At 40.2% G+C, this 24,600-nt stretch overlaps 2 protein-coding genes and 1 long non-coding RNA gene across 7 annotated transcripts in view; 1 reads left to right on the plus strand and 2 right to left on the minus strand.

Moving 5' to 3' along the window:
- The window catches only part of UBN2 (ubinuclein 2), a 91,600-nt gene extending 79,887 nt beyond the window's left edge, over nucleotides 1-11,713 (minus strand). For both annotated transcript variants that reach the window (XM_070465050.1, XM_070465046.1), the window contains exons 1-2: nucleotides 11,243-11,713; nucleotides 6,097-6,189 (exon numbers count right to left, since the gene is read on the minus strand). In XM_070465050.1, the coding sequence (XP_070321151.1) occupies nucleotides 6,097-6,189; nucleotides 11,243-11,713 (564 nt within the window). The remainder of the gene's footprint in view (nucleotides 1-6,096; nucleotides 6,190-11,242) is intronic.
- On the plus strand, nucleotides 11,007-23,020 carry LOC139034362 (uncharacterized). 2 transcript variants are annotated; one of them, XR_011486814.1, is made up of 5 exons: nucleotides 11,007-11,152; nucleotides 11,261-12,064; nucleotides 15,125-15,194; nucleotides 19,525-19,619; nucleotides 22,699-23,020. It is a non-coding gene; the product is annotated as an uncharacterized lncRNA (long non-coding RNA). The 2 variants fall into 2 exon arrangements; XR_011486815.1 differs by lacking the exon at nucleotides 11,261-12,064.
- The window catches only part of IFT56 (intraflagellar transport 56), a 38,889-nt gene continuing 36,546 nt past the window's right edge, over nucleotides 22,258-24,600 (minus strand). For all 3 annotated transcript variants that reach the window (XM_020878269.2, XM_070465066.1, XM_020878270.2), the window contains one exon: nucleotides 22,258-24,600. In XM_020878269.2, coding sequence (XP_020733928.1) covers nucleotides 24,489-24,600 — 112 coding nt within the window. In that variant the 3' untranslated portion in view covers nucleotides 22,258-24,488.

Here is a 24,600-nt window from a genome sequence, read left to right on the forward strand (position 1 = left end):
AGACTTTATTTTGGGGGGCTCCAAAATCACTGCAGATGGTGACTGCAGCCATGAAACTAAAAGATGTTTTCTCCTTAGAAGAAAAGTTATGACCAACCTAGACAGCATATTAAAAAGCAGAGACATTACTTTGCTGACAAAGGTCCATCTAGTCAAGGCTATGGTTTTTCCAGTAGTCATGTATGGATGTGAGAGTTGGACCATAAACAAAGTTCAGTGCTGAAGAATTGATGCTTTTGAACAGTGGTGTTGGAGTAGACTCTTGAGAGTCCCTTGGACTGCAAGAAGATCAAACCAGTCAATCCTAAAGGAAACCAGTCCTGAATATTCATTGGAAGGAATGATGCTGAAGCTGAAGTTCCAATACTTTGGCCACCTGATGCGAAGAACTGACTCATTTGAAAAGACCCTGATGCTGGGCAAGACTGAAGGCGGGAAGAGAAGGGGACGACAGAGGATGAGATGGTTGGATGGCATCACCGACTTGATGGACACGAGTTTGGGCAAGCTCTGGGAGCTGGTGATGGACAGGGAAGCCTGGCGTGCTGCAGCCCATGGGGTCGCAAATAGTAGGATATGACTGAGCAACTGAACTGAACTGACACACTGCCACATTATCTGACAAGTAATCTAACAGGAACTATGACAGACAATAAAAATAGGACAGAATGGGGGAAAAACACAAACCAATCATTCAATACAGGGTTCTATACTCCCCATAATTTCTGTTATCGCTGTTTTTCAACTACCAAAGCTGTCTCAGTCCTTCTAAGCAACGGCTGCAGCATAAAGCACATCCTATACTCCTCAGGCAGCCTTCCCTTCTCCCTTAGGTGGTAGCCTGCTCCCCCTTTACATAACTCCTCTCCAGCCCAAGTTGACAGCTAGACATACTAGACCACAAAAAGCCCACAAACTAGCCTCACAGGCTTTCCAACAAATCACAGAATTTATCACTAACATCTCTCTTGGACCCAGCCACATCTCAATGCATCCTATTTTTCTCCATATCTGGAAATCCCCAGGTGAGTTTAGCTTGCCCAGTTCTCTGAATCTTCGATAAATACATGCTCCACCACAGGAGAAATGATACAGGCTCCCATGTGTACCACCAGCCACCCTGCTCACAGAAGAGAAAGGGCAGAATGTAAAAAGTAGATGAACGGATGAGTTAAATGTATTAGGGGAAAAAAAAAACAATGAGCCAAGTACACAAAGATCTCAAACAAAAGCTTGAGAGCCAAATCTGGCCCTCAGATATATTTTGGCTAGCCCAGGAGGTGTTTGAGTCAGAAGCCAATTTAAAAGTAAGAATAATAGAGTAAAATCCAGATTTCAGCATTCTTTTGAGAAATGAAAAGATTTGGCAACCCTAAGGCCAAATTCCTGCAAAGTTAACAAAGGCTGCTGGAACCGAGCAGCAGTGTCCCCTTTAGATAGGGCATGTGCTGTCTGTCCCCCGTTTGGAAGAATCCCCCACCTTCATTGTCCATCAGACTTGCTTCATTGATTGATCAGTGCACAGCTGAGGACATCTGAATTTGCTGCTCCTGAATTTCAAACACTAAAGTAACTACAGGACAGTAAACTACAGGGCAATACATATCCTCATCAGTTGTTTAACCATACTCTTTTGTGAGAGCCTAGGCTTGGAGAAGATCTCTTCTCCCAGGTCACTGTTGGCCAATAATTTTTCTTAAAGGGCTCCAAATAATCTGCTGTGGTCTGTAAGAAGACACAACAGTTAAGAAGAATATGTAACTAGTGATTGGAGGACCAAAGATAAAGGCTACATGGAATAGAATGCCTGAAGGAAAAGATCAAAATCAGTCGGGTTGTCAATTAAGAGGTTAAAACCACACAGATGTTTACGTACAAAGAATTTACGACATGTACAGAATAAGAGCAACTCTCTACAAGAATGATAAGCTTTAATTTGTTTTATCCAATGAAGTAATTCACTGCATAGGTCTAGCCCTCTGGGTAATCAGGAGGCCAGGTTAATGTATTTGCCTAAAAGGGAGAGAAAAATATTGGTGTTTTAATGTATTTTTTTGCAAAATTAATCTGTTACTTGCTATTTCCTGAAATAAATTATTTTTCAGAAAAAAGAATGATATGTTTAAGTGACTAAAAAGCACTTCACATTTAGATAGCACTTTAAACATTTTAAACATTAATGATCTATTTTTTCATCTTATGTTGACAAAACCTTTGTGTTATAAAGTTGACTAAGCAGACCTTACTTTCCCCTCACACATACTAAAGCACAAAAAAGCCAAGAGGTTTCACTAAGGTAACCCAGCTAGTTATGGCAAAGGGAAGATTAGAATGCAGCTTCATTAAATCATAATCCTGGGCTCTTTACACTACAACCCGCTGCCGCCGCCACCTCTCATCCAGTGTAGCCTACAAAGGGTGGAAAGGAGGTTCAAAGGATCCATTCAAGTCTCCAAAATTCCTCCCAATTTCAAGAATGAGACTGGCTCTTCTACTCAATTTTAGGTCCCCAAAGGAGAGTCATTCATTTCCATAGACACTGCATTTGTGTGTCCTATATGTTTTGCCTTCCCAATTATTTTTAAAGTTTCTCCAGGAGGCGGCAAATAACATGATTCTTTGTATGTCCAACATAAATACTCATATATTTTATTATTTATATACAGAATTTAACAAATTATCTTCATCTCTTGTTCCAAGAAACAAAAGGTCAGAAATAACCTTAACTGATTTTCGGAAATAATGACAAGGACATCTAAATTATATGACAAATGGGGGAAAAGGTTAAGAAGAAAAGGTAGATAGGGATACAAGTTTTATTTGTGTTTTATAAACCTCAAAAAAACTCATCTTTTTGTCATGTGCACAAAAAGTAATCAAACTTTGGTGGGTTAACATTTTGCAAATATCTAAAAGAGACACGTGCACCCCAATGTTCATCGCAGCACTGTTTATAATAGCCAGGTCATGGAAGCAACCTAGATGCCCATCAGCAGACGAATGGATGAGGAAGCTGTGGTACATATACACCATGGAATATTACTCAGCCATCAAAAAGAATTCATTTGAATCAGTTCTAATGAGATGGGTGAAACTGGAACCCATTATACAGAGCGAAGTAAGCCAGAAAGATAAAGACCATTACAGTATACTAACACATATATATGGAATTTAGAAAGATGGTAACGATAACCTTATATGCAAAAAAAGAAAAAGAGACTCAGATGTATAGAACAGACTTGTGAACTCTGTGGGAGAAGGCGAGGGCGGGATGTTTCAAGAGAACAGCATCGAAACATGTATATCTAGGGTGAAACAGATCACCAGCCCAGGTTGGATGCATGAGACAAGTGCTCAGGCCTGGTGCACTGGGAAGACCCAGAGGGATGGGGTGGAGAGGGAGGTGGGAGGGGGGACTGGGATGGGGAATACATGTAAATCCATGGCTAATTCATTTCAATGTATGACAAAAACCACTGCAATGTTATAAAGTAATTAGCCTCCAACAAATAAAAATAAATGGAAGAAAAAAAAATAAAGAATTTATTTAAAAAAAAAAAGACTTTCTTTCAGTTAAAATATAAATATACATATGGTGCTTATATAAATAATTGTCATTTATGTATAAATATACATATAGACATCTGCATATGCTCTCCTTAAACACCAATAAAAAATCTCTGCTGTTTAAGAGTGATCTTCTGTGAAGCCTGCAGCCTAGAGCTGGACAAGATATCTTCTCACAGGTCACTTAAAAGAGTCTGATGATTTTCTTAAAAGGTTCCAAATAACTTGTTATAATATCCATACTTAACATTCACTGTTATGATATTCATGGCATGCTTTTAGATTTACATAAAACCTTGATGAGGCAGAATATTTTAAATCTCTACTTAGAATGAAATAAAAGATCCGCAGTCAAAATAAAACACTAGAGAAGAAATATAGTCCATTAATTTCAATGATAAAAAGAGTAACATTTTATCCCTGCAAAATGACAGTGCCTGAGTATATCCTAATCACATAAAACAATTTTACCTATCAACCAACTTCTTTTGGACACTGGTTTTTCTATGCCAAGAGCTATCTAAAAGATCCCCAATAAGATTCAATGCAAACTGTGAGGTTCCTTCCATATAGGATATGCTGGAAATCTTCCATTTCCAAAGGGCAACTGTAACCCTTGGTTTTATAACCCATGGGGAAACAAAACATTATAGTAAGAGTCTTGGAGGGAGTAGAAACTAATAATTGAAACTCCTAATTTGATAATACTGTATATACCCAAAATATACATGCATAAATCTTTTGACCTAAAAAATTCCCTTCTAGGAATGTGTTCTACAGATAAACTTGAAGAAGTGTGAAATGCCATGCTACTAAATAATTTACTGTAGCACTATGAGAAGAGCAAATTTTTTGAAACAATTTTGCAGTTATGTGGGGACCAGTTAAATAAACTGTTATTTCCATACAACGGAATACCATGTAGCTTTGAAAAAGAGAGAAAGCTCTCTTTGCCTGGATATGAAAAAATCTCCAAGATATAGGAAATGAAAAAAGCAAAGAGCAGAATCATGTATTCTGCAATATGTGTAAAAGGGTGGTGGTAGGGGAGGAATAATGTATACAGGAAGATATACATAAAATATCTTTGGGACGGACACTCAAGAACACTATTTGCCTCTCAGAAATGAGATTAGGTGGGTAGACAAGAGAATAAAAGGAAGATTTTTCATTCCATACTTTTGAATTTGAACCATGTAAAATGTACTAGCTGGTTAAAACACTAAATTTAACCAATGTATTAATTTGTATAATAATTATAGACAGCTATTTCAGGATTTATAATCTGAGAACAGTGCATTATAATTAACACTACAAATCACTGTAACAACTTTGGCTATTCTTTCCATCAGTTCACCCCTCAAGATATTATACAGCCACAGAATACAGAGCCAGAGAAGGGTATGAAAAATCTGAACTTTTCAAATTTACAGGGAAGAAAACTTTGGCGCAAAGAGCTTAAATAACCTCACCAAAAGATACAATTAGCAGCTGGCAAAGTATGACCCAGAACCTGACCCACATTTCAAAATGTCCTCCTGTATCTTCCTCTCCTCAAACTGTTTCCTCATTACCACAAAGAGCCAACAAGTGTTCACCAAGATCACCAAGAAATGACAGTTACTACTACAGGCACGCTAACTGCATTCTGAAGATAACATGAATGACAGGGCTAGTGTGAGCTGATATCCTATCTCTGTGAGATACTTTTCAGTGCTCTCAGGGGACCCACAGAGGTAAGGTCTTGCTTCTCTTGGGTCATGTCTGAGCAAAGAGACAGGGGTAGTTAAAGCCATAGAATAAACATGGGGAGGGCATGGGAGGGATTTTCCAACAAAGTCATTTACACCAGAAAAATTGAGAATAATAGTAAGCAACTTCACAATCACGTAATTCAAATTTATTTTTATATTAAAACAAACACTAATCTATTGTGGCACAGTTTATAAAATGCACAAGGATTTTCAAGGTAGACAAGGCACTTATAAAGAAACTTCATGCTGCTTCTGACTGATCCTGATCTCAGTGGCCTAGAAGGACACACATTCAAAATCTCTTAAACACTTAAGAGGCAGGAAAGCTGAAGAACCACTGCACCAAAGGAATTAAAGCAGTGTTCTCAATGGCAGTGGAAAGAACAAAGGATTAAGCTAAATAGACCTGGAAATGCAGTCTCATTTCTGACATCAGTACATGTGACCTTAGATCAGTTATTTAACCTTAAGCTCAGACCTGTTTCCTCATCTGTAAATGTGGTCAATGTCATTTACCTGCTAGTGCTGTTACAAGGACTGTAGATAATGATAAGCAAACTGCCTACCAGAAGGAGTACAAGAAATGACAGTTACCACTATAGCCACCACAAACCTATCAGAATCTTCATTTGGTCATCTAACCATTTATTTGGGTTCAATTTATCAGAACAAGATAATGTGAGCAATGGATGTCATAAGCCCTTCCAACCAGTCACAGGAAAAAAAAAATAGGCCAACAGGATAAAATTACCTGAGTGAAGTTTATTATACTCACATATTTCATTTCAAACTTCTTAGCCAACATTTCCACTTCTTGCCTCTCTTGATGATCATCATTGAACGGGTCTTCTGTGTAAACGGGCTTTTTCTGATTCAAAGTGAATAGTAAAAGAAATAGAAGTATTAGTATTACTTCAATTAGAGTCGAATATATCTTTAAACTTAGTAAATGAGTCAATTTTTCCAAATATTAATAAAAAAATAAATTAGAAGCATTAAAAGTAACTAAAAAAGAAACTAACACTGTAAATCAACTATACTTCATTTGAAAAATCCATTTTAATTTTAAAAAATTCAAAAATTAATGGACTCTTACACATTTTAAAGTTTTTCAACAGTTAAAAACTCAACAATTCAAATTGTCTTCAGTCACAAAAAAATCTATGGTTACCCCATCCAAAATAAAAAGGCCAAAGAAACCCAAGAAAATTAGGTAAAAAATAAAACAAACCACCTATAACTGTACTTTGATAACTTCCCAACAAAGATTAACCAATTTGGTCAGAAAACCTCTTGCTTCTAAAAGTTTATTACAATCATCATTTAATCATCTGCTCTGAGTTAGCACTGGAGTATCTGTAGCTGCTACAGCTTTTTGCTGAGGCCGAGCACAGACAAGCTCTGTATCACCTACATCCTGTCAATGAATATCCATTCAAGGGATTCATACAACTTCTAAACAAGGCAGAAAAGTTCAATAGCTACAGATTACATTGTCAAGGCTTTCTTTTAGCAGGAAGAGTTAAAATCTACTATAAAGCACAGTTTAAAACATACAGCTAGGATCCCGCATTTACCACCCACTGATCAAAATAAACAAAAAGACACATCACATCTTTTACTCAAGCTTACTATTTCACAGACACACTTCATATATATATAGATATATTTCAATTTACAAAAAAAAAAAAACCACAAGTAGCTACATATGGATAAAAATGCTATTTTTATCTATGAACACTGACTAGAAAGTTCATGGAAAAAAAGGCTAGATACTTTAACTGACGTACCATCTTCAAGCAGTAATTAAAATGAAAGTACATTACAGCTGAAACATTAGACACAGATTTGCCCTGAAGGTCAAGAAAAAATGTAGAACGGATGATGTTTTGCAAACTTTGAAACCAAGATATTTCATCCTGGCTATAAAGGCTGAGACATGATTAATCAAAAAATATGGACAGAATGAATACAAAACAATTCATCATACTTAGGAGGCATTAGAATGAAAGGATACATTTTAAAGCTTAAAGGAATTTTTAAATCAATTTTGAAAATTATCTATTATAATAAACATGTTTATAGAGTCCTTTATCCCAACAGGAGTTGTCAAAGGAAAATATAAATATGACCTAAAGGAAACAAACCAGCAGAAAGGTGATGAAACAAGAAAGAAAAGAAATAAAACATAAACGAAAGAACAAAAAAAGAAAGCAAGCAAGCAGAAAGGTAGTAAAACAAGAAGCACTAGGCATGTTTAGGGTTCAGCCTTAACATGAGATTAGGGTTAAGGACAGTAAACAACCACTATGCCTTGCCATTATAAACTATTCCCTCATATCACTATGGAGTCCAAATACTACATCTCATTACTGATCTGACCCATTTCTGTATGAGCAAATATAAACACATGAATAGATATTTTAAATAAGAATCACATTATATACCATTATCAAATATTTTATATGTGGATTTTTACATAGGCAGCAAAATTAAATCACTTATTTACTCTTGATAATCTATAAAAGTAAATTTAAGGAAACTGACTCACTTTCAAAATTAAGGCTCTAAGCTTTACATTTTTCAGGTGAAAAGACCTAATAATTAGTAAATACCAAAATAATCGATCAACCCACAGGCAAAATTGATGCAACAATTATTTCCTTAGATGTTAACTAATTAACATCATTTTCAGGAGAGCTTTCATATACGTTATCCAAAATATGCAGTATGACAAATAATGGAATATCACAGAATGCTCTGGTAACAGTATAATCACATTACCACTGTAATCATATATTTTTATACAAAATGCTCAATCATGTTTATGGAAGCTGTTTTCTGGTTAAGTGATTTTCTGGTTTACTAAGAGTTAAAAAAGAATTTCTTGTGTATCAATTCCCCTGAGCCAGAAAAGGTGAACAAATTACTCTTTCAGAATAGATATGGCTACAATGCCTCCACCTCAACCAGGATCAATACTCTGCAGACAAGGTTAAGGGTTTAGCTAATCTGTGTTCTGACAACTAGAGCGGGTTTTGTTTTCCGTATTTTGCCAAGACCTGCTCATTTGATTATGTTTTCTCTTATAAATAAAAACTAAGTTTAGAAAAATTCATGACTGCATTCAGTTAACTGGGGTTTTACTGTTCATTGTGTATTTATGAAAGATGATTTAAATTCACCCCAGTACAGATTGTACTCACATGTAACAGATTTTTTATACTTAAACATCTATCAAGTAAAGTCTTACTGGGTGGTAGACAGCTACCTCAATGTTGGAGAAAGTTTTCTTCTTTTAATTTTACAAGATCTCTTTTCCTTCCCTTGCTACTCTTAACCTGCTACACAGTATGTTGTTCAATTACAATTAAGGTAAAATAAGGGTTTCCCTCATAGCTCAGTAGATAAAGAATCTACCTGCAATGCAGGAGACCTGGGTTCTATTCCTGGATCAGGAAGAACCCCTGGAGAAGGAAATGGCAACCCACTCCAGTATTCTTGCCTGAAGAATCCCATGGACAGAGGAGCATGGCAGGCTTCAGTCCACGGGGTGGAAATAGTCGGACATGACTTAGCCACTAAATCATCACAAAATTTAAAAACTATTTTGAAAATATTCCATCATCATGAAAATAAACTTGACGACTCCTGAGGGGAAGAAAAACCAAAGCTGGGAATCGCCACTTTGCAGATTAATTCTATTGCTTCCATTTTGCCTTTTCCTGGTTTCTCTTCCCAGGATTTCCTTTCATGGAAATGTGACAACTTCATTTAGAAAGGTGTTTTCAATACTTCCTTATGTAATAAATATGTTCACTGGGAATAATCATAGGAAAATCTAGCAATATGTTGCAAACACACACTGTATGTATAACTAATGGATATTTTGGTTCAGTGGAATATGTCAAATGATATATAGCTGAATGTACACAATAACTAGACTAATACACCACAAATTGATAGTGTAAAAGAAAAATTAAAAGAATTATTCACCTTTCTCCTAGTACATGAAATTATTAGTTCTGATATTATCAAATTAATAGGGTAGTGTGTCAAAATCAACTTCATAATTAAAAGATACATATCTATTATTAGTTTATCATCCCAGGAATATTATAGCATAAAGATCAAAACAGAGGTCTTTGTATTTCTACTATAACTCTTATTTCAGTTCAATTGGGCAGGACTTTCTAAATTTATACTGTATGAGTTAATTAAGAATTGTTTTTATTAAGAACTGGTACTAGCATATGGAAAAAAGTACTAATAAGATGACACATGAGCACTTTGAGAACCGGCCGCCTCTTTGTAAAATGGGGATGAAGGTTTCTTCTCATGCAGTTCTGCTGGACTAAACCCCACAAGCCACAATTAGACCTGTGTTTGGCACCCAGTGAGAAATCAGTAAATGTTAGTCCTTATTATGTATTCTTCCCCAATATAATCACCTATAATTTATGAAGCAGATTAAGGAGTAAAGCTGCAAGCCTTCTTTAGAAGATCAAATATAGCACAATTTTTTGGAAAAATGCTCCAGTCCAATATTCTCAAGATTCTTTGGAGGAAAAATATGCCATCACTTTATGAATAACAGGGGCACTAAAGTGAGTCTAAAGGGCAAAATGTTATGTGGAAATGATCAAAATGATCTCTATTCTTAACAATTCATTTTGGTTGCAAACATTTAGTAATGATTCGATTACACAATAGTATTTGTAAATAATGATCAAAAGATTAGCTAGCTTTACAACAAATAAAATCTAGTGGCATTGTTTAATATGGTATTTTTAAACTAAGTTATTCATTTCAACTATAAAGATAATCGAGGATGAAACTAAAACAAGTGACTTCTGGGGTCCATTAGACGGGTGCTAAAGCAAAACCTAATAAACAGCATAGTCTCTAAACAACAGAAGAAATTGTTCTTATTACTCTTACTCTGTCATTCCCCTTTCTAGCTTACTTCTGAAGATCACCAACCAACAATAAAAATTACAGCTACCAACAGGCCCCTCTCCTATCTCCATTGTTCACCAGTTCCACCAAAAGCATACCTAGATATTTTTAATAAAGTTTTTAGAAATTCAAAGCTAACATTATTTTCATCACTCTCCAAAAATCAAATCACAATGGCCAAGTGCAATATCCTTCAACTAGGACCAATAAACTAACGATATGTACACTCAAATAAGAATATGGTGGTAAGCACCAAATAAAACAAGAGACACCCTCCCATTCAATAGCTGCATGAACACTAGAGAAAACAAAGCTCTTAAAAGGTTTACCAATATCAACACGAAAGAGAAAAACAAGGAACCAGATAACTAGCCCAGGTATCCTTCATTCCTAAAGTGGAATCCTTAGTCTGAAAATGTTTAGATTACTTTTAAATCCCCTTCAATTAAGAAAAATACCCCACGCTCAGAAGCACATCTCAGCGCCCACAACAACAAACAGCGACGAAGGTGAGGATGATCCTGGAGGGGTTACACAATGTCTCTGCTTCACACTGGGGGGCGTGTCCCCCAGGTTTTCTCTTCCTTTCTACCGAAACGACTGCTAGAGGTCCGCAAGCAAAACCTAACAACGCAACTTGCAGGGCCCCAGGTTTTTTCTGTAGAAGGCAGAGAAGAAACCTGAGGTTTCGAAAGGTGCAGGGGAACAGCGTTTGGAGCGGGAGCGGGAGCGGGAGCAGGATGCGGGGGGTAGGGGAGGATGGTCGGTGGAGCGGGTAGGAGCCTCGACCAACCCAGGGGAGCAGAGGAAAGCACACCCGCTCGGCCTCTGCCCCTTCCAGCCACCCTCTGCGGAGACCCGAGACGCGCAAGGTGGGCGTCGGAAGGTGCAAACCACTGGGGGGAGGCGGACGGGTCTCGAGGCTCCGGGGGTCTGGGGGATGAGGGAGGGATCTTCTGTACCCGTTGTTCTCCACACAGCAACAGCTCCGGGTAACTGAACTCCACGCAGCTCTCGTCGGTGGGATCTTTGAGCACCAGCTCCAGGCGCACCGTCTCCCTCGGCGGCCTCGGCTGCGGCTCGGCCCGGGAAGCCGACTCCCGCGGCGGGGGCGGCTGCAAGTGCAACTGCGGGAGCGGCGGCGGCGGCGGCTCGGGCCTCGGGGGCTCGCGCTGCAGCGACATGGGCGGCTCGGCGCGGCTGACCTCGCGCTGGGGGAGCGGCTTCTCCCGCGGCGGGGGCTGCGCGTCCGACCTGGGGGTAACCTCCCGCGGGGCCGGCGGCTCCGTCCGGGCCGGCTCGCGGTACGGCTGCGGTTCCAGCCGGGGAGGCTCGCGAGGATACTCGGGTTCGCGTTCGGCCCCCGGGAACTCGGCCTCGCGCCGCCTCACCGGTGACAGGCTAATAAACGCTACTCTGCGTGGCTCCGCCATCCCCACTGTTCTGGCCCTCTGCCTTCGCTCGAGCCGGCGCTCGGTTCTACGCCGAGTTGTTTGCCCGCCTGCCCTTCCTTTTGCTTTCCGTCGCTTTTCTTCCCTCCACCACCCTCAGCCGTCTCCGCCGACGCCACCGTGAGTGCGGACTGTGCCCCCTTCCCCGCCACTATGTTCTGACGGGCACCACCGCCATCGCCAGGGTCGCCGCAGCCGCCATGTTGGATCCCCCACATAAATAGAAGCAGGCCGCTGAGCGGGCGCATGCGCAGACAGGAGACGCTCGCATCCACCGTCGTGGCTGTGGCTCAGTTTTCCTCTTTTCCTCCCAACAGTCTGGAGTCCAGACAGGTCAGCGGAAGTGACATCATGGCAGGGCCGGTTTCCATGGAAACAGAGACGCTGTCTGCGCTCTTCCTAAAGGGGAGGGATCTGGGGGTTCACGAGAAGCTTCCTGTTCGCACCTGGAAACCAGAGGGGCGCACTGTGGCTAGCGTGGAGATGTGCCTGGGACCGACCTAGCTATGGCGCCGGGTCGTCTCTCTCTCTGTCGCTTCTAGAGAGTTGGGGCTGTCAGCTGGTTGGTTAGTCAAGGCCGATGCGGGGCAAGAGTAGAAGGCCGCAAACACCAGCCTCGGTGTCTGCCCGCCCAGCCCCCCGGCAGCCCGAAATGTCAGGGGAAGAAAGGAGAGGGCTAACTCCAACCTGATTCACCCTGCGGCTTCCTTGCGCAAAGCGCGACGTTGACTTCCACAGGCCTGCCTTTCCTAAACCGACTCCTCTTTTTTGGGGGGGAGGGGGACACGGAGGGGGGTCGGACTGCGCCTGGGATTGTGTCACAGGGTCATAAAATGCCCAGTAACGTTTTGCAGTTGGGAAATTGAACAAGCCAATGAACGTTTCTGGGCTCATTCATAAAGTCTAAGCTGTTTAATTTACCAAAAAAAATCTTCTCAATTGAGTATGTTGGTATTTTATGAGACTCTCTTGAAAGTGAAATGCTAGATGACCCATTTCTGGTAGGAAAGGAGCCTTAGTTGGAAACGACTCACAGGCACACCCGTCATAAACTAATTGAAATTCACCTTTAAAAGAATGAAGGTTACGTCCATTTGATTAATAATCCATTTAATGGAAAACAAATCTGAGAGCTTGCCCTCCACGCCTTCTGTTAATTCCATTAACCAGGTTAACAGTGTTAATACCTATGGATGACTTTGAGTCAGTGTGATGTCGTAGACGAGTTTTATGAGTAGGTTCTGGGTTTTTTGACTTCATATTATTAATACTTTCATATTGTATAAAGACGGTGTTGGAATCGATCGTTCTGATGTTCCCTCCCAGCTCTCAACTGCTAATATGAGAATCCTAATTTTGGGGTCATTTGAAGAAGCTGGGAAGATGTCAAAGTCAATTCTCATTGAAAGTCAAAATATCTTTGTCTAAAATACTAGATTACCTAAAAATGTATCAGATACTCATGTTATCTAACTGTAACGCTGTGAAGTGAAAGTCCCTCAGTCGTGTCCAACACTTTGTGACCCCATGGACCATGACATGACATTTGACATTGAAGTCGCTCAGTCGTGTCCGACTCTGCAACTCCACGGACTGTAGCCTACCAGGCTCCTCCGTCCATGGAATTTTCCAGGCAAGAGTATTGGAGTGGGTTGCCATTTGCTTCTCCAGGAGATCTTACCGACCCAGGCATCGAACCCAGGTCTCCCACATTGTGGGCAGACACTTTACCGTCTGAGTCACAGTCCATGGAATTCTCCAGGCCAGAATTCTAGAGTGGGTAGCTAGTCCCTTCTCCAGGGGATCTTCCAAACCCAGGGATTGAACCCAGCTCTCCCGCATTGCAGGTTGATTGTTTACCAGCTGAGCCACAAATGAAGCCCACATAGCGGCTGTGAGTGCAGGCATCCTATCTTTGTTATCTATAAAATATCCTGTGAGATCAAGCTACTCGTACCTTTTTAATGGATAATTACTATCTAAAACATCTTCACAGCAATTTTGATAACTTTACAGACTCTCAAATCTCAGGTTGAGGATCAATGTTCTGTCCAGGGTGTGGTAATCTTACACTTGTACTTATAGAGAAAGGGCAAGTCAATCTGGTCCTTAATTTAATGCCTTTCCCTTAATGTTCTGTCCTAGAGGCAGAGCAGCAGGATTGTCCCCAAATCCCTGTCTTCCCCAGAGTGAATTTAGCAATAAGCTTAAAACAGCTGCTTTGTAGAGTTAAATAGGAAAAACTTAATTGGTAATAGCAGAGACAAACGGAATTAACACGAATAGGTAGATTTAAAGACAGTTCAGTGTCACCTTAGTCTTTTTTATGTTAATCCTCTCTGAGGATGAAAGGTTTAAGACTAGAATGTCTTGGGAAGATCCAAAGGCAGAGTATCACTGAGAAAGAAACGCAAGTACAAAAGGTCTGTGTAGGGAGTGAGCTTGGTGAGTTGGACAAAAGGTCAGAGTGGCTGGACCACAGGGAGCAAGATGGGGAAAGAGGCAAGAGACAAATCTGAGACAAGAATAAAATTTTATTTCACACCTTACAAAAGGATAAATACATAGTGAATCAAAATTTTAAATGTAAAAAAAAAGAAATAAAAAAACTTTATAAGTAATCAGCTGAGATGTTTTTAAACACTCACACTAGGAAAGGCCTTTCCAATTATGATTGATAATTTTGACTATTTTTAAAATAAATTTTAAAAAAAATAAATTTTATGAAAGAAAAATAGCCTTAGTCAAAAGACAAATTGGAAAGAAACAATTATAGTACATTTCACAAAGTGTGAATTTCCCTGATAATAACCAAGGAGAAACAACAACAGTACCCTGGCAGCTCAGTGGTATAGAATCTGCTTGCTGTGCAGGAGCCTCAGAAGAAGTGGGTTTGATCCCTGGGTCAGGAAGATCCCCTGAAGAAGGGAATGGCACCTCACTCCAGTATTCTTACCTGGAGAATCCCATAGATAGAGGAGCCTGATGGGCTACAGCCCATACAGTTGCAAAGAGTCAGACACGACTGAAGAGACAGCATGTATGCACACAACAGCACGTGTGCACATAATAACCTAATAGAAAAATGAGGAAAGACAAGAACAGATAGTAAAGCACAAAATTCAGGGGCTAATGTTATGAAATTAAATACATGTCTGAAAAGACATTTGTTCTACTACATGTTTGGATGACAGTTTCTAGTTGGAAACAGTTTTTCCTCAGAATTCTTAAGGCTTTGCAACACTGTTTTAAAGCGTCCAAAGGTGCTACTGAGAGGTCCAAGGCCATTTATCAATTTGATTTTTGGATATTAGTCTGCAACCTGTGCCGACCTCCCCCATCATAAGCTTTAGTTCTGTTTGTCACCAATGTTCTGGTAATTATCTTTTTTAGTTCCACTGACACACGGGACAGATGCCCAGGTCTCATGCCAGTTTCCAAATAGTGGTTGCAACCGTAGCAGGTGAGCATGAACTTAAAACTGGGATTCTTTTTTATTTCTATTTTTTATTATTATTTTGGCTGCACCTTGCAGCATGTAGAATCTTAGTTCCCCAACCAGGGATTGAACTTACACCCCCTGCACTGGAAACAGAATCATAACCACTGACAACAGCAGGGAAGTCCCCTGTATTCTTTTTTAAAAATAGCTTTTTTATACCAAAAAAATCACATATATATTAACAAATCAATATATAACGCATATATTATATTCTTTGGAAGGACTGATGCTGAAGCTGAAACTCCAATACTTTGGCCACCTGATGCAAAAATCTGACTCATTTGAAAAGACCCTGATGCTGGGAAAGATTGAAGGTGGGAGGAGAAGGGGATTACAGAGGATGAGATGATTGGATGGCATCACCGACTCAATGGACATGAGTTTGCATAAACTCTGAGAGTTGACGATGGACAGGGAGACCTGGCATGCTGCAGTCCATGGGGTCACAGGAAGTCAGACACAACTGAGCGACTGAACTAATGATGGTATACATTTGTCAAAACCATAGAACTGTAAAAAACATACATTTTATGATTTCCACAGCCCTTGCCCAAAAGGACCTACAGCCATTTATTCAGACGACAGTAAACTGAGGAATACTTGACTTTTCTGAGGACTGGGAGACCCAAAGTCCTAGTTGACATTGATACAGAGACCCGAGATGTGCCGTTGCCCTTTTGGTACAGCTTTGGAGTCTGGGAGCCAAGTAATAAGTTCAGCCCTGGTCCAAGTCCATCTTACTGTGGGTCTGCTGCTTGGCAGACCCACCTTGTGGTCATTTCCCCTTTCTCTAACATATAATCAGGATCTACAAACTTGATAGAGAAACCCCAATGAGTCCTCATCCCGTGATATTGGAGCCTTTAAGGCACAGTGGAGTGTGAATTATTTTGTGTCAAATTAGATGTCAAAGCTTCATGCTTATTATGTAATGACAGTGTAATAATTCTAGAAGAACACAATATGTCACATTTCCAGATTAAGCAGTCCTCACACTATTTCCAGCTCACAGGAAAGTTAAGTTTGAAAACACAGGAAATTTTTAAATGATATTTCATCACAGCGAAATTTCTTCACAAAAATAAAATGTGAAAATGAGGCTGCAGTGTTTTCTGAGTGGCTCATTTGTTAGTCAAGCTAGGAAAGCCATTTACCAATGGAGTTAATTAAACTGTGTTTGCTTGTGGCAGTCGATGAAAAATGTATGCAAATAGAATAAATCAGCCTTTTGTCAAGAACAGTTGTTCAAGGTGCTAAGATATTGGGAGCAACATCAACAATTGGCCCAAAAACAAGGCAAATGATTTGAGTGGTTTCTGTGGGCTCTTTGGTCTAAAGTCTACTTTGAAGTGAAAGTGAAATTTGCTCAGTTGTGTCCAAATCTTTGGGACCCCATGGACTATACAGTCCATGGGATTCTCCAGGCCAGAATACTGGAGTGGGTAGCCATTCCCTTATCCAGGGGATCTTCCCAACCCAGGGATTGAACCCAGGTCTCTCACATTGCAGGCAGATTTTTACCAGCTGAGCCACCAGGGAAGCCCAAGAATATTGGAGTGGGTTGGACTGTGAGGAAAGCTGAGCGCTGAAAAACTGATGCTTTTGAACCATGGCGTTGGAGAAGACTCTTGAGAGTCCCTTGGACTACAAGGAGATACAACCAGTCCATCTTAAAGGAGATCAGTCCCGGGTGTTCATTGGAAGGACTGGTGCTGAAGCACCAATACTTTGGCCACCTCATGCAAACAGTTGATTCATTGGAAAAGACCCTGATGCTGGGAGGGATTGGGGGCAGGAGGAGAAGGGGACGACAGAGGATGAGATGGCTGGATGGCATCACTGACTCGATGGGCATGAGTTTGAGTAAACTCCGGGAGTTGGTGATGGACAGGGAGGCCTGGCATGCTGCGATTCATGGGGTCAAAAGAGTCAGACACAACTGAGTGACTGAACTGAACTGAACTGAGCCTATCCCTTCTCCAGGGGATCTTCCTGACCCAGGAATTGAACTAGGGTCTCCTGCCTTGCAGGTGGATTCTTTACTAGCTGAGCTACCAGGAAAGCTAAAGTCTACTTTGCCTGGTTATTAATATAGACACTGCAGCTTGCTTTTGATTATTATTTGTATGGTATATCTTTTTACATCCCTTTCCTTTTTTTAAGTGATTAAAAAATCACATAACATTGATGATCTTAATCATTTTTAAGTGTATAGTTCAGAAGTATCTTCATGTTGTTTTGGAACAGATCTCTCCAGAACTTTTTAATGTTTTATTTACTTTATATTCTAGTTTTATTGAGACACAGTTGATGTACAGCAGCACTGTAGAAGTTTATTTACAGTATGTAGCATAATGATATGACTTCATCATGAATTACCACAAATTTAGTGAACATCATCATCTCATATAGATACAAAAAATAAGAAATAGAAAAAAATACTTTTCCTTGTGATGAGCACTCTTAGGATTTACTCTTTTAACAACTTTAATATACAGGCTTTCCTCATAGCTCAGTTGGTAAATCATCTGTCTGCAATACAGGAGACCCGGGTTTGATTCCTAGGTCAGGAAGATCCCCTGGAGAAGGAAATGGCAACCCACTCCAGTGTTCTTGCCTGGAAACTCCCATGGACAGAGAGCCTGGTGGGCACAGTCCATGGGATCACAGGAGTCAGACACGACTGAGTGACTAACAGTTTCAGTTTAGCGACTAAACCACTACCACCACCATATATAATGTACACTCCAGAACTTTTTCATCTTGGAGAACAAGAAACTCTATATCCATTAAACAATTCCCTCGCTGCCTCTGGCAACTACCATTTAACTTTCTGCTTCTATGAATTTGACTGCTTTGGATACTTCATGTAAGTGTAATTCTGTAGTATGGGAGCTCAGAGAAGTCCCAACAATTTTTTCAAGCAACCACACCTTGCTTGAAAGTTTCACTTGAGGAAGATAAGGTAATATTCTAGGGCAGTAGTCAAAGAACTCTCTCTGTAAAGAATCAGTAAACATTTTCGGTTTTGCAGACCCAAGAGGCAAATTGAAACTCTTCGGTAGCTATTTAGATGACAAGAGAGAAAACAAAGCTCCCCAAATTTCTTATTGATGAAATTAAAAATAGAAACTGACCACAACTTTTTTGGTAATACAAATCTCCTAACAAGAACAGAATTCTCCTCAAGTGGAAGAGTCAGACACCATGAGTCTCCTGACGGGACAGGCATATCTTGTTGCAGAGCACAGGCTCAGCTGCTCCGACGTCAGTCGCTGTGGCACGCGGGGTTAGTTGCACCATGGCATGTGGAATCTTCCCAGAACAGGGGTCGAACCCATGTCCCCTGCACTGGCAACAGATTCTTACGCCAAGACCACCAAGGACATCCAAGAGTATCTCTTGAACATTTACTGAAGAGTGGAACTCCTGGGTCATAGTATGAAGCTAAAGTTTACAAAAAAGGTCATACCATTTCTCAAAGAATAAATGAAAGTAGGTAAATAGGAACAATTAAAGTTAAGATTAAACATCTGTAAATATTAGTCAAGCCTTCTTTTATGTTATCTTCATCGGACATAATTATTGACTTATTCTTTATGTGGTTAAATTCTGTACTTCAAGTTTCATCTTAAGAGCATTTCCCCTATGTAGCCTATTCTGTGTGGCCCATCCAGCGTTTTTCCCTGTCACATTTTCTCAGTAAATGTATTAATATAAGCTATACTAGCCTATGATTTCATTGCTTTTACAGTACCTTGCAATTATTCTTTAGGTTACTGTTACCTACATTTTCATCCTAACGTACACTTTTAATTTTTAAGACTTGAATAACATGTCTCATCTCCACCATATTAATAGCTACTTCTCAGTTAAAAACTAGCAAAGGAGGGTATAATTATATGTCTATGGAGGAAATGAAAATTGGAAGGGCTCATGTAATTAACTGTACATAGTATGTATGTGTAGTTCATACACAGTGGGAAAGACTTATACATGTTTAGAGATGCAATAAGATTCCCTTGAAATTTTTGTTATGCATAAAGCTATGTCAAGTTATGATGCAGAAACCCAATTCAGAACCCAATCAACAGAGATCACAGGTGTTTTTTGTTTTTTTTCCCTATAGGGAGTTCATTTACACAGATGGATTGAGTTTTTTATCTGCTTGTATTTCCCTTTTTGCTTTGGTTTGTGGGAAGCTTGAAGGTAGATTTCTGGCCCATTTTTCATAATTCTTGTATGTATTTTTGTGTATTGACTTCACTCTTGCCTTCCTTTTTTTGACCAGACTGCATGGCTTGTGGGATTTCAGTTCCCTGACCAGGGATCAAACCCAGACTCTCCATAGTGAAAGCACAGAACCCTAACCACTGGACCACCAGGGTATTCCTTCCTTTACTCTTAAATGCCTTCTATTTGTTATATATATATGTATGTATGTATGTATATATTTGGTAATTTATCTCAAATCGTTTCTAGAACACACCAAATAAGTACATGAATCAATACACACACACACACACAAAGGTGAATTAAATCAAATGCTTCTGTAATTTGCAGTATGGGTGCTCACATCTGTGTTTCCCACTGCCCTCTCTCCTGAGGTTCACCTGGCAGCCTCCTGCTTTCCTATATCTGAAGTTTGTAAACTGTGTTGCCTTGTTCGGTAGCCTGAGTGGTGGGGCTGCTGTGTCTGCTTCCTTTTCTCTTTCTCCCCCAACCACCAAGGCAGTCCTTCAGTATTTGGCATCTAGACTTTATTTCAAGGAAGAGGTTTGATGCAGAAAAGAGTACAAGGTTGTCTATACACAGACAATACACATGCATAAGCTGATTGTGTTCACACATCCTTTTGGGGTGTGGCTGCCTCATAACGTCACATATTCCTCCAGAGTCGAGGTAGGTTGTGGGCACATCATCAGGTCTCTAGCTCTGCTTTTCTGAGAGCATCTCTAAATAAGCAGATGACTGAACATTATCATAAGATACATACAAACCTGAGAAGTATTTTACAGGATGAAGAAGAAAGATGACTATTTATCTAAATTATATTAAGGGAGTCATAAATACAGGAACTAGTAAATCACTAAAGTTAGTGAAAACTAAGATCATAGCATCTGGTCCCATAACCTCATGGCAAATAGAAGGGAATAACTGGAAACTGTGACTGATTTTCTTTTCTTGGGCTCCAAAATCACTGTGGACAGTGACTGCACTCATGAAATTAAAAGATGCTTGCTGCTTGGAAGTAAAGCTATGATAAACCTAGACAGTGTATTAAAAAGCAGAGACTTCACTTTGTCAACAAAGATCCGTATACTCAAAGCTATAGTTCTCCAGTAGTCATGTATGGATGTGAGAGTCAATCCATAAAGAAAGCTGAGTGCTGAAGAATTGATGCTTTTGAACTGTGGCGCTAGAGAAGACTCTTGAGTCCCTTGGACAACAAAGAGATCCAACCAGTCAATCCTAAAGGAAATCAACCCTGAATAGTCATTGGAAGACTGATGCTGAAGCTGAAGCTCCAGTCCTTTGGCCACCTGATGCGAAGATCCAACTCATTGGAAAAGACTCTAATGCTGGAGAAGGTTGAAGGCAGGAGGAGAAGGGGACGAAAGAGGATGAGATGGTTGGATGGCATCACCGACTCAATGGACGTGAGTCTGAACAAAGTCCAGGAGGTAGTGAAGGACAGAGAAGCCAGGTGTGCTGCAGTCCATGGGGTCTGAGTCATATACAACTTAGTGACTGAATGACAACAACAAAGGTAAATTACAAATTCATTTTTGTCATTAGAAAGTAGATATAACTATTGTGATTTAATGATACACTTTTTAAGTGTATCAAGCCACAAAGAAGGAAAGCAGTCCTTTGGCTTCTGTGTACTTGGATATATGTTGCATGTGCTGCACATGTGGCAGAGGTCTGGGCGTCTTGGTAGCTGTTGAGTTCCAGGGTCCATTCTGGTTGCTTCTCCCAAATGGGGAAGGAGGTGTCCCCTATATATGGATACAGACATTCCCACTGCCTTATTTTCTCTCTCAGTAGCTTGTTCCTATTGAGACAATGACACGTTACTGTGTTTTGGTGGGTGTACTCTTAGACTGAGTTTCTTAAGGATCAGGATTGTGCGTTATTTCTCTCTGCATCTCTAGAACCTAGTATATGCTTGCTACGCTATGCTGTGCTTCATTGTTCAGTCATGCCCAACTCTTTGCAACCTCATGGACTGTAGTTCACCAGCTTTCTCTGTCCATGGGGATTCTCCAGGGAAGAATACTGGAGTGGGTTACCATGCCCTCCTGTGGGTGATCTTCCCAACCCAAGGATCAAACCCAGGTCTCCGACATTGCAGCTGAATTCTTTACCATCCAAGCCACCAGGGAAGCCCAGTATATACTTGGCACACCAGAAAACAATTACTGCTATATTTAAAATGGATAACTAACAAGAACCCATTGTACAGCATAGGGAACTCTGCTAAATGTTATGCGGCAGCCTGGATGGGAGGAGGGTTTGGGGGAGAATGGATACATGTATATGCACGTCTGAGTCCCTTCATGGTTCACCTGAAACTATCACAGCCTTGTCACAGGCTATATCCCAGTACAAAATAAAAAGTTCAAAAGAAAAAAAGAAAATTAGATGGGAACAAGAATACATGAGGTCAGATCTCACAAGTACCCTGCTCTTCCAGTTACTATGTTTAATTATTCAGCCACGTATTTGGAAGCTTTCTACACATGAGACTTGTGTAGTGTTGTATAACGCTCGTTAACATTGGATAACGAACTTCTGGAATGCCTGTGACTTAATAGAGAGCCCAACCTAACATGGCTAAGCAGGAAATACAAGCCTTAGTGGACAAGGCTTCTTAGGGCTGTCTATCTTCCTCTCAGAAAGAGTAACTTGTGGAGAGTAAAACTTGGTGTTTCCCCCTTCACTCTGAGGTCAGGAAAGAAAGAGGAGAAGGCACATTATAAACCCACCGCCCATACTCACCACACTTAACAGAATACTATAAATAACCAAATAATAAGCTTTAATTTAAATATGTTACAGTGGAACATAACAATTCTTTTGAAGTATAAAAATAACATTTTTTCCGTTTGCAAGTAGTCTCTGTGGCAGAGTGTAAGGAGCACACTGATGCTATGAATTGTACACGTTACCACTGCTGTCCCAAGCCTGGACCCTCTCTTCTCCATGCAACACTGCTCTGCAATCTTCAGGCCCCGCCAAAGGGCCAAGCTGCTTCAGAAGTAGCTATCCTTAATAACAGAATTGGGTAGTATCTCTCTTAAACTAGTCTCTATGGGGTATTGGCGGCGGGGGGGGGGGGGGGGTGGGGTGGGGTGGGGTGGGGGGGGGGGGGGTGTCAGTTCTATAGATAAAAAAACTTTTTAAAAAGTTAATCTAAAATTCTGGAAGTTGCTCTTTTTGGAATGTCTGTTTTTTCCAGGAGACAGAAAAATGGCAGGGAGAAGCTGGAGTGTTAAGATCAGCAAGAGCTCATTTAAAAGTAAATCACCATTCATGGAAAAGCTTTCCAAGTATAGGAAACTTGAAAATAATAGCAACTAACTGGAAGACAAATTTCATTTGCAAGAACCACTGAAGAGGTCCATACATCTTTTTCTTCTGTCACGTTTCCTAATATTTTGAGTGAGGTAAGTAAGAATTACAAGGATTCTAAAGATTATGGCAGATTCTGTCCAGATCTGATCCACCTAATAACTTAGATACTGAGAACCAACTAGTGAAAAAACTGAAACAGTAAACAGCTTTTGTATATAAAAAATGATGGTGTAATTTTGTTTTCAAAACTCAGCTATTCAGACCAGTTTATTTTGATTTGTGCTTTGACTTGATTAGATCTGGGTCTAATAAAAGACTGGAGAACTGGCCATTTTCCTGAGTGGAGATGGGAGAACCCTCTTAATTGTCCAGAAGGCAAAACCCTCTGCCATCACTGACCTTCTCACCTCCGCTGTGCCGACTTCCGCCATGTTCCCATCTCCATCCTACACAACTTCTTCGTCTACAGTGGATGTTGGGGCGGGTGGTGGAAAACTTGACACAGTGCTTATAGGAATTCTTATCTTTAGTGCTTCAAGGAATTGTGACTTTGAATTCTCCTGCTGGGTAGGAATGGCTCTGCACTTTCTGTATCTGTAATGCTGGTACCTTCAACTAGTAGAAACAAAGTATGTAATACAGAAACAAAATAACTTGGTACATAAAACGTCTAGCTCTATCTTCTGAAAATAGGTTGTGAGCCTAAAAATGCTCAGTTGTATAAGTTGTGTTGCGAGAGCTCAGCAACATTGGGCTGGAATATGGCTTAGGACAAAGTCCAGCCATTAGGGAATCCCTCAAAGAACTTTACATGATTCATATTCTATTATCATTACATTAATAAATAAAATAATCTCTGGAGCCCTACTTTCAAAAATTGATAGTTTACTTAGTGAGATATAGGAAGGAAAACCTAACCTGTAAGATTACCTAAAATACAATGGAGAAGTGACTGATGAGACCTGTATACTTTGTTTCCTGAATATCTTTAAAATGTTCCACACAGATTTTCTTCACATAGAACTCACCTTTTAAAAACTGCAATATACATGTTACTCTTCTGTAACATGTTATTATCATCAACAATTCAACTATCAAAAGAATAACCCCATAAGTCTATTATCTATTAATGCCTGGACAGTTTGATAAAGGGTCTTACTGCCATTCTTAGAACCATGTAGCTATGTATAACTTATGCTCTCCTAAGATTCAGAAATGCATTACAAAACTTTTTATGGATTTCCCCAGTAACACAGTATCATGTACACAGATGGCTAAAATTAAGATGACAGAAATGATATGACCCTTGAGCAGTAAAGGCATCTGTTATTGCAACTTGGAGAAAATGCCATGGAATGCTAATAAATAAAGTTTATGTCATTCTCCTTAAAGTCAGTAAATTACATAAGCGTGCTCTGAGTATTTTTAGAATGAAGGCACTGGACAAGTCCAAAGTCTCATTGCTCCTGGGATCACATGGGAGCCACATCCCAGACTGCAGCTCTTAGTTTAGTCAGGACGCTTGGTCTAAGCTAGCCAGTCACTGACCGGAGGCGTGGAGACCAAGGAAGGAGGTGTCACTCGACAGAGCCCGGTCTCTCACATAAACTTGAGGGAAACGGTCTCCAATTTTATGTCAGAGTGGTGATGGGTTCCGGAGGACTTGGGGCTGTTTTAGATAGGCACTCTGTTTTCTTTGGCCCATTTCTTCATGATCCGGATGATGTACTCGACTTGCGTGTTACCCGTGCTTCTCAGTAAGTGGAGCACTTCTCGAAGGGTCTCT

The sequence above is a fragment of the Odocoileus virginianus genome, chromosome 1 (genome assembly GCF_023699985.2).
Source record: "Odocoileus virginianus isolate 20LAN1187 ecotype Illinois chromosome 1, Ovbor_1.2, whole genome shotgun sequence".
Classification (NCBI taxonomy): domain Eukaryota; kingdom Metazoa; phylum Chordata; class Mammalia; order Artiodactyla; family Cervidae; genus Odocoileus; species Odocoileus virginianus.